General features: G+C 54.6%; 1 protein-coding gene across 1 annotated transcript in view; it reads left to right on the forward strand.

Annotated features, from left to right (window-relative positions):
- TRPC4AP (transient receptor potential cation channel, subfamily C, member 4 associated protein) overlaps window positions 1-9,780 on the forward strand; it is a 112,582-nt gene extending 102,802 nt beyond the window's left edge. Inside the window, exons 11-18 of the mRNA XM_012665710.1 lie at window positions 2,110-2,211; window positions 3,349-3,432; window positions 4,440-4,530; window positions 5,542-5,682; window positions 6,302-6,410; window positions 7,528-7,640; window positions 8,527-8,733; window positions 8,935-9,780. Coding sequence (XP_012521164.1) covers window positions 2,110-2,211; window positions 3,349-3,432; window positions 4,440-4,530; window positions 5,542-5,682; window positions 6,302-6,410; window positions 7,528-7,640; window positions 8,527-8,733; window positions 8,935-9,072 — 985 coding nt within the window. The 3' untranslated portion in view covers window positions 9,073-9,780. The remainder of the gene's footprint in view (window positions 1-2,109; window positions 2,212-3,348; window positions 3,433-4,439; window positions 4,531-5,541; window positions 5,683-6,301; window positions 6,411-7,527; window positions 7,641-8,526; window positions 8,734-8,934) is intronic.
- Window positions 9,781-9,883: the final 103 nt, after the last annotated feature.

The raw sequence follows: 9,883 nt of genomic DNA on the forward strand, positions 1-9,883 counted from the left end.
CAGAAGGATCGCTTGAGCCCAGGAGTTTGAGGTTGCTGTGAGCTAGGCTGACGCCACGGCACTCTAGCCCGGGCAACAGAGCGAGACTCTGTCTTAAAAAGATTAATGTGAAAGGTCCTGATTTTTAAATGTCAGTTTAAATTCTCTTAAAACATCGTATGAGCTAACAAAATGTGCCTGAGGACAAATGTTGCCCCAGGGGCCTCTACTTTCCAACTTCCCTCTCTATCATGCGTGACCATCCTCTTTGAGAGGTTCCCTGGCAAAAAGCGGTAGAAAGGCTCCCAGAAGTATGTGAACTTTCTGGGAAATAGCACCAATAGGTCATGGAAGTATACTTTTTTTCCTGAGGAGGTGGGTCCCTAACTTTCATCAGACTGTTAAATCTGAGCATTTCTATGGACCAGGCCTTGGGGATACAGTGATGATGAAAATCACCATGGTCCTCACTCTCAGGAAGGGCACAGCATGGTATGGGGACAGCCATGCATCAGAGGATTCCACACTGAGCGAATGGTGACAAATGGAGATGGCACTGAGGAGGGAAGGAGCAGAGTCTGTTAGAGGATATTAGCGTGGGGTTTGAGAAGACATTTGACAGGGTCCAGAACTGGCCAGAGGGTGCTCAGGAACTCTCCCCTACAGGAGCGACTTGTCAGCTGAGGCCTGAAGGGTAAGTTGGAGTAAGTTGGGTAGACAGGCAGCGTGAGAGGGTGAGTGTTGTAGGCCCTGAAGGAGGGAAAGCCAGTATGGCCAGATAATGGGGTGATGTGGGCTCGGCTCAGGGCATATGTTCACAGACCTGGATTGTCCATATTAACGCTCCCTGACTTATGATGGTTTGACTTGTGATTTTTCAACTTGACGGTGGTGCAAAAGTAGAATTTTGAATTTCGATGTGTACCTGGGCTAGTGATATGCAGTATGATACTGTCTTGCAGTGCTGGCCAATGAGCTGCAGCTCCTGGTCAGCCACTCAGTTGTCATTACAAGGACAGACAGCCCTGTGGTGTACTGTTTGCCAGATGATTTTGCCGGACTGTAGGCTAATGTAAGTGTTTCAGGCATGTTCAAGGTAGGCTAGGCTAAGTAGAATGTTCATTAGGTTAGGTGTATTAAACACCTGTTCAATTTAAACTATATTTTCGACCTAACAGGTTTATTGGGACATGAAGTCCTCGTAAGTCAAGGGCTGGTTGTGGTGGTTCACGCCTGTAATCCTAGCACTCCAAGGGGCAGAGACAGAAGGACTGCTTGAGCTCAGCAGTTCGAGACCAGCCTGAGCAAGAGTGAGACCCCGTCTTTACTAAAAAAAAAAAAATAGAAAAAATTAGCCAGGTGTGGTGGCTTGCGCCTATAGTTCCAGCCGCTTGGTAGACTGAGGCAGGATTGCTTGAGCCCAAGAATTTGAGGTTACAGTGAGCTATGATGTTGCTGCTGCCCTCTAGCCTGGGTTGACAGAACAAGACTCTGTCTCAATTAAAAAAACAAGCAGCATCTGTGTTCTAAAAGCAGTGGGAAGCTGTGGAATCATTGTCAACCTGAGTTACGGGATCAGAGTCCTGTTTGTGAAGATCATTCTGGGTGCTGTGTGAGGACTCGGTTCCTATGGGAGACTATTTAGGGAGCTGGTGACCTGGGAGCACAGGACCCAGCAGTGGAAAACCTAGATGGCAAGTGGGGGAGGGAGTGTCACAGCTGACCAGGCCTCTGCTTTTGTGACTGTGGCAGCTGGTGGCACTGCAGCAGCAGGGCCAGGCTTGAGAGGAACTGTGAGTATGACTGGACATGTTGAGGGCAGGTGCCTCGGAGACAGCAGATAGAAACGTTCAGTTGGCCAAAGGAAAGCCTGGAGATGCCCAGGGAAGGCGCCTCATTAGTGAACGTGGCAGGCAGGGGGATGGGGCTTGGGGCAGGGAGAGATTCCATAGCCTGGGAGTTTTCTCCTGCAGATGATGGCTCAGGTGAGAGGTACAGGGGAAGGTGCCTGGTGGCTTCTCAGATTCTCTCTTTCCGCAGGAAATGGGCAAGAGACTCACTGCACTAGCCCAGTGCTGGCCTGGCAGCCCCACTTCTTATCCTTTATCTCCTGCAACCCGTTTTTTTCAGGAACAAGTACCTGCTGCTCAACAACCAGGAGCTGAACGAACTCAGCGCCATCTCTCTGAAGGCCAACATCCCCGAGGTGGAAGCCGTCCTCAACACCGACAGGTGAGCGCGGTGGGGTGCGGCTTTGACCCACAGCCCACCCTGGCTACCCCGGTGCCCGGGGCTCCCAGATGGGTGCACGCAGGTGTGTGTACCTGTCCTTTCTCACTCACGTGTAGCTGTAATGTCCCGAGGGCTTCTGTGTGCCAGACACTGTGCTCACGTCACCTACATTTTCTTGTTGCATGTCATAGCAGCCCTGGGAGGGAAGTGCCATCATCACCTCCACTTGACAGAAGAGGGAGCAGAGGCTCAGAGACATCACCTGCCACAAGTCATCTGTGCTCTGCCCCCCTCCCCTTGTCACGTGCACACAGCACTTTTGCTGGTGTGCCCTTTCTTGCCTGGTGGCAGCTGTAGCCAAGCAAGGCAGGCATGCAAGCCCCTCACCCTGTGCCAATAGTTAAGTACAGTTACCTGGGCTGTGTTTGCCTCGTCTTCTGGAGCAGGACAATGAGGTGACAGGCTCACGGGAGTCAGAATAGGGTGGACTTTATCCAGCAACAGGAGTCATACTTTCCCAACCTTTTTGTTTTGTTTTTTTTTAAGGCAGCAGAACTCTTCCTTCGAATGAAATTATACACGGTCCTGCCTTGATGTCTATAGTGGACAAAAGTAGAGCTGCTCTGTTTGAGCAGGGGGTTTAAGGGCCCAGAGCCCTGCCTGCTTGGCTGTCTTCCTCCCCGCTGGTGGGACCTGAGTCATTTCCTCACCTACTGCCTTTGCTTCATGGACCAGGGAGCTGAGGCCTGGAGGCTCGGGTACTTGCCCAAGGCCCAGCTGGAACTGAACCTTGGGCAGGGAGTACCCTGGGCCCCACCCTGTTGGCACAGACTTTGCCCCCTCTGGCAGACTGCCATGACTTATTTCAAACCCACTTTTGGTATAAACAGTCTCCCCCTAGCAGTCCTGAGCCCTGTCTGACCCTGGGTGTTTCTGGCCTGAGAGGCAGCGGGAGTGCACTGGACTGTTCGGTTCTGTGACTGCAGGGTCTGGCGGGTCTGGACCCAGGTGGAGCGGGAAGGCATCCTGCAGACTTGGAAATGTCCCCATGGTTTTTCACCCACCTAAGCCAACTGAGTGACCCAGCCCCAAGGCTCCTGTCAGCCTCTCAGATCTGTCCCTGTCTTTTTATTTCAGGAGTTTGGTGTGTGATGGGAAGAGAGGCTTATTAACCCGGCTGCTGCAGGTCATGAAGAAGGAGCCAGCCGAGTCATCTTTCAGGTGGGTCTGGGGACAGGTACCTGCCACTTCTGAGGAGCTAAGTGTTTCTCAAGTGGTTAGAAATACCTCCTTTAGTCCCCAGTGTCCACCTCTGAGGTGCAGTCACTGCTGGGGAGAAGTGGTTTGACTGCCACCTATCCTTCGTGTTGACTTGGCAGGTACGTGTGAGCCGCCGCTGGGTGCCAGGGACCCGGCATTCACCAGCACCTGTTCTGTGCCGGCACTGGGCAGGTGGAAGAGAACTGGGGTACAGGACCTGCCCACGTGGAATTCCCTGGGGTTGTGGGAAATACGCATGGACAGAAACCTGTTTCAATGCCTGTGGAAAGGAATGGAGCCCCAGGAGCTGTGGGAGCAAAGGAAAGCCCTTCCCCTGTTGGGGGCTGGCGGGGTAGGCGTGGACGGGGAGGCCTTCTCAGAGTTCCTCAGACTCCCCTGGGATCAGTCTTGAAGGCTGTACACAGGAGGAATTCTACCAGGGCCGGTGGGAGCTGTCAAGAGGCTCCGTGCCCACGTGAGCCCTCGTTACTTCCACCCTCTGGGCCACTCAGTCAACATCAGCCACCTCTTCTCTAGGCCATCCCATCACATGTGAGCTCAGTGGCCTGTCCACACATATGTCATCTTCTTTCACAAGTTCCTAGCCCCTCAGTTCCATGAAGAATTCTTCTGAAAGGACACAGCCTTGAGTGTTTTCACATGGGACTCTCTGGAGCCAACCCTTTGACCCTAGATGCCACCTGCTCTGCCACACATCCCCTTTCAGACAGAGCCAAACAGGCATCTGTTCCCCATTGAGCTGTCAACTCCATGAGGCTGGGGATTCTCTTGCTCACTGCTGTGTCCCCAATGCCTAGGATGAGGCCCAATGCTTGGCAGACATACAGGAAATGTCTGTGGAGTAAATGAAAAGGCAGCAAACATCTCCCAACCCCTTGGGGAATTGAACATGGGCCAGAAGAAGGCAGCCTTAGCCACTCGGCCAGGGATCGACATTTGGGTTGTAGGTTTTGGCAAGCCCGAGCTGTGGAAAGTTTCCTCCGAGGGACCACCTCCTATGCAGACCAGATGTTCCTGCTGAAGCGAGGCCTTCTGGAGGTACGGCCCGGAGGAGCCAGGGTGTTGGTGTCCATCTCCCCGCAACCCCATGCGCAGCTGTCCTGTCCTGAGCCCTAAACAGCCATCAGGAGCAGACCACATCTTGGGATGTTTCAGTGCCGGTGCAGATTGCCCTGTGGTGGCCCTGCAGTTTCCAACTGTGGGTTCCCCGTGTGCTTAAGGGGTGACTGAGGGGCTTAGGGAGTGGCTGTATGGGGGCCAGGGTGGGGGGGGGCAGAATCTAGAGTTACCCAGCAAGGCCTTTTGACCCTGAGGATATTTTGATACTGACTAAAAGTTAATTTTCCTTTATTGAATAATGGCCTTCAGAAAAAGCAAAATTTACAAAAGTGGGGAGCAAAATGACCGAAGTATTCATTGATTTTTTAAAAAAATGTGATATGGACAAGAAACTAACCCATGAATCATTATAAAATCTATATGGGAAAGAATTGATCCAAATCAATGTAACTTCAAGAAAATGAAAAATATTAGAAACAGTTTAACTGTCGTAGAAAACTTTTTCAAGGAGTTAAATTGGCTTTATGTTCTTGATAAAAATTGACTTTGGTGTAAACTTTAAACAATTTTATTCATAAACACAAAGGCAAACCATAGGGTCAGAATGTGTCATTTGCCCTTAAACTGTGTCCTTCCTGTACTCAAATGGCTTCAGTGCATGGGCAGTGGCCACTGGTAGGCCTGGAGAGCCTCGGGCATCTTGGTGACCACAGAGCGGGTCAGAGGCTTCAGCTCTGAGCCCTGAGCAAGTAAGAGAGATTGCGCTGTGCACCCAGCCTGCTTCCCTTCCTGGCGAGGTTAGTGGGGCCTAGCCCTGTCCTTAGAGCCATCCGTTTCCTCAGACAAGAATCTAGAGAGAGTGGCGGGTTCCATCCACCTGGATGCTTGCTCAGATCAAATGTGTGATCCGACTCCGTGCCAGGCCCTGGTGGGAGGCAAGTGGGGAGCAGCCACATTCACACCTTCACCCTGTCCCCTCCTCACCCCCAGCACATCCTGTACTGCATTGTGGACAGCGAGTGCAAGTCAAGGGATGTGCTTCAGAGTTACTTCGACCTCCTAGGGGAGCTGATGAAGTTCAATGTTGATGCATTCAAGAGATTCAATAAATATATCAACACTGATGCAAAGGTAAAGTTAACCTGGACTCCATGGAGTGTGCTGGATTGTCTAAAAGTTACCGTGGAGTCCTGGTCTGCCAGTCTTGAGGTGCAGGTTTTAAATTAGAGAATACTGGGGAGTCAGTGGGCAGTCAGCCAACATTCATTAGCACCTACTGTGTGCCGGGCACTGTGCTAGACCCTAGGAATACAGGGATGAAAACCTGAGCTGCTTGTGAGCAGGGAGTGAGGCTGGGCGGGGCGTGCAGCTGCCACGATGCTGTGTGGTGGGTGCCGTGGTGGGAGCCCCTGGAGGCAGGGACTGAGCCTGGCATTTTAGGCTTGCAGGGGTGTGCATGACAGAAACCTAACTCAGACTAGTTGAAGTAAAAATTAGAGGAGTCCAGCACTCTTCCAAGTAAAACCACTGGACAGAGTGTGAGAAGATGTGGGCTGAGCTCCTGGTGGTTTTGCTTGGTAGCTGGACGGTGAGGGCAGTTCACTCAGCCTGTCTGAGTCTCCATCTTCCTACTGCAAAGCAGCAGGGCTGGGGGAGATCATCAGTGCCCCTCAGAGTGACTGCCTGCCCTGGGCCATAGCTGTCTCAGGCCTGCAGCCCGCGGCCCCCGTGAGCTCACTCTCTGCTGCAGTTCCAGGTGTTCCTGAAGCAGATTAACAGCTCCCTGGTGGACTCCAACATGCTGGTGCGCTGTGTCACTCTGTCGCTAGACCGATTTGAAAACCAGGTGGACATGAAAGGTAAGGAAGGAAAAGGCTGCCAAGGTGAGTCAGCGCGGTGCGACCGTGCTGGCGTGGGACCCCGGCCTCCAGCAAGAAGATGAGAAAGACTGAGGAGCTACACCCAGACGGCCCCGTGGCCGGTTCCTAGGTGGCGGCTCTGTGGGTGATTTGCTTTGCTGCTTTGACTTTTCTCTACTGTTCATGCTTCCTTTAGTGACAATGTACATTTTAATAAAGTAAAAAAAAAACCATTGTTGCCAGCAAAAGGCAAAAAACAAACCAGAAAAGCACCTTCCTCTTCTGGGCTGGGGTTGCCGGGGCGAGTCAGACCCGTTCTCTGCAGTCTCCTGTGCGCTGTGTTGCGTGTGCAGTGTGGCGCGGTGGGGACGTCTGAGCTCCCTGGAATGCTCGCGCCTGTCCGTGTCTGTATGCACACGTGTGCTGTTGGCCTTGGGAGAGGGTCTGTGGCATCCAGCAGATTCTCACAAGGGTTTGTGACCCCCCCCATAAAGTTAGACACTCGTCCTTTGTCACAGTGTCGTTGATAGTAAGAAGTATCCTGGTCATTTAGTAATTTAGCCATTTGCCTCCTTTTTCTGCCCCAAAGGGTCTGTTTCATTTGGTACCTGCAGCTGTTGCCCTACCTCCCAGTAGCGTGGACAGCGGGTTGCCCGGACACTAGTGGCAGGAGTGGAGCCTGTGCCACTATGACCCCGACAGTGGCCTGAGAGCTGGTGTGGGGAACCAGTCTCGATACGGGCTCTGGGAGACAATTCGAACTCTTTCGTTGTTTTCCTTAATTTAGTGTCGTCAGCCCATCTTCCTGTCAAGGAAACTGCTGCGTGTGATACGGAGAGCCAGGCTCCGGAGCCGGGCGGGGAGGGCTGAGGGAGATTTGCCCCCAAGCACGGTTCTGGGGGAGCGGGGAGCTCCTGGGGCAGCTCTGAGGAAAACTCGGGCTTGGCCTGATGGCGGAACAGCTGGAGATGGCCTGTTCCTGCTGTTGTGGTGCTTTTGACAGTGGGGGGCTCCCAGCTTCCGAGTGTGGGGGGCAGGGGGAGTTGCTCAACTGAGGTGGGGGCAGCCCGGCCACTGGGCCTGAGCCTGCCGCGCTCACCTCCCCCTCCCTCCACAGTTGCCGAGGTCCTGTCCGAGTGCCGCCTGCTCGCCTACATATCCCAGGTGCCCACGCAGATGTCCTTCCTCTTCCGCCTCATCAACATCATCCACGTGCAGACGCTGACCCAGGTGAGAGGCCCTGGCAGATGGGCAACAGGAAAGGTAGACTGGAAACCATTTTCCTCGTCCGGGAGCGCAGCAGGCTTGTATCTCCCACCCTCACTCTAGCAGTGCCTCTCCTGAGACGCAGCTCTTGTGAGGACTTTGCCATAGGGAGTCAGATGGGGCCTAGGAGGGGTAGCAAGTCTCCTCAAGTCACAGACTCCGTCAGGGCACAGTCGAGAGTGCGCTACGTTCTGCTGGCTCCAAGGCCAGTGCTCTTCCCCACGTCCCACGTCCCTTGCCCCTCCTGTGCCAGGCTCTGGAACTGGGCCTGAGATTGCCTCCCAACTCCCTCTCTAGGTAGTTGTGCAGCCTTTCCTTCTCCAAGCTTCAAACCCCTCTTTTCTAAAATGGGGGTAATACTGGTGCCTCTCTCAGGCGGTTCTTTTGTGCTGTCGGCTGACAAACGTTTATTGAGGCGAGGCCCCGGGGAGGTGTGCAGTGAACAGTGCAGACTGAGACTCTGCCCTCCCGGAGCTCACAGTCTAGTGCTGAATGAAAGTTCTGAAGTGAGATAACTGCCGCCGCCACCTGAACCGCCCTGCCCGGGGATCGAACCTCCTGGATAAAGTGATGCCTGAGCCAAGATCTGGATGAGGACAGATATTGTTGCCATCGAGGTGGGGGTGGGTGGGAGTAGGGAAGAGGCAGGTGCTCAGACAGGATGCTGGTGATGTTGCCATGCCCCCTCCCCCCGGTACTGTCTCAGGCCTGTGCAGGGGCAGCTCAGTGGGTGGCCCATGGACTCAACCAGGACCCTGCAGGGCCAGGCCTGGGGCACCTCTCCCCCCTCCCGGTGGCTGCCCAGGTTCACCAGCAGGTACCTAACCCCAGCTGGTCTACGGCCTTGCAGGAGAACGTCAGCTGCCTCAACACCAGCCTGGTGATCCTGATGCTGGCCCGGCGGAAAGAGCGGCTGCCTCTGTACCTGCGGCTGCTGCAGCGGATGGAGCACAGCAAGAAGTACCCCGGCTTCCTACTCAACAACTTCCACAACCTGCTGCGCTTTTGGCAGCAGCATTACCTGCACAAGGACAAGGACAGCACCTGTCTGGAGAACGTGAGTGCCCCACCCCGAGTGGGTGGTGGGTGGGCAGTGGGCACGCAGACCCAGGGCCCTTCAGAGGGGCATCCAGGGTGCGTGGTCCCTGCCTGGGCCGTGGCAGGTGGCTCTTTTTCCCCTTACCAAGGCCCTCCCCGTGGGGTGCCGGGCTCGACCTGGGTCTTCCAGGCACCCCCCAGCCCCTCCCTCTTTGCCCAGAGCTCCTGCATCAGCTTCTCATACTGGAAGGAGACGGTGTCCATCCTGTTGAACCCAGACCGCCAGTCACCCTCTGCCCTTGTTAGCTACATCGAGGAGCCCTACATGGACATAGACAGGGACTTCACCGAGGAGTGACCTTGGGCCAGGCCTCGGGAGGCTGCTGGGCCAGTGTGGGTGAGCGTGGGTACGATGCCACACGCCCTGGTCTGTTCCATCCTTCCCCTGCCCCCATGCTGCTCTCTGCCGGCCCCAGGTCTTCAGGTACAGGCTTGGTGGGAGAGTGTCCTGGAAGCCCTTGGCCACGGGGTCTGAGGGCCCGGGTCATGTGGAAGCCTCAGTTCCCTCACAGTCCCCATGATAAGGACAAGGGTACCATGCTCACCCTTCCTTCAGAATCCTGGGGCCCTGGCCCACCCAGCGATAGGAGGACTTTTAACATTAGCTCTGTCTGAGCTCCTGCCCAGTCTCTTGGCTGTCAGTCCCAGGCTGGGGAGGAGGATATGGGCACTCCCCCAAATCTGTGAGCCAAGCCCTGCCCTATTCCTGGCCTGTGGACCCAGGCAGAAGCTTCTGAGCCCTGGGCAGGGGTGGGGGGTACCAGAGAATGCTGCCTTCCCCCAAGCCTGCCCCTCCCCAGACCCCCTCATTTTCCTTTAGCTCCTCCGGTTTTGTTTGCTCATGGGGCACAGGGTAGCTGTGCCTGCCCTGCCCCACCCCTGGGTAGCATCTGCCTGAGCCCCGATACAGGAGCCTGGCTGGTAGCTCACCCTTGGCCCCTCCTTGTGTTGCCAATTTATTAACAGCAAATAAACCCAGTAAATGGAGACTATTAAAGAACTTTATTTTAAATGACTGCTGTGGACCTGACTTTTGTCCCTGAGACTAGGGTTCAGGAAGGGGAAAGGAACACACAAAGAATGAGAAGGACACTGGCTGCAACTGTGGC

The sequence above is a fragment of the Propithecus coquereli genome, unplaced genomic scaffold (genome assembly GCF_000956105.1).
Source record: "Propithecus coquereli isolate 6110/MARCELLA unplaced genomic scaffold, Pcoq_1.0 Scaffold122, whole genome shotgun sequence".
Lineage (NCBI taxonomy): Eukaryota > Metazoa > Chordata > Mammalia > Primates > Indriidae > Propithecus > Propithecus coquereli.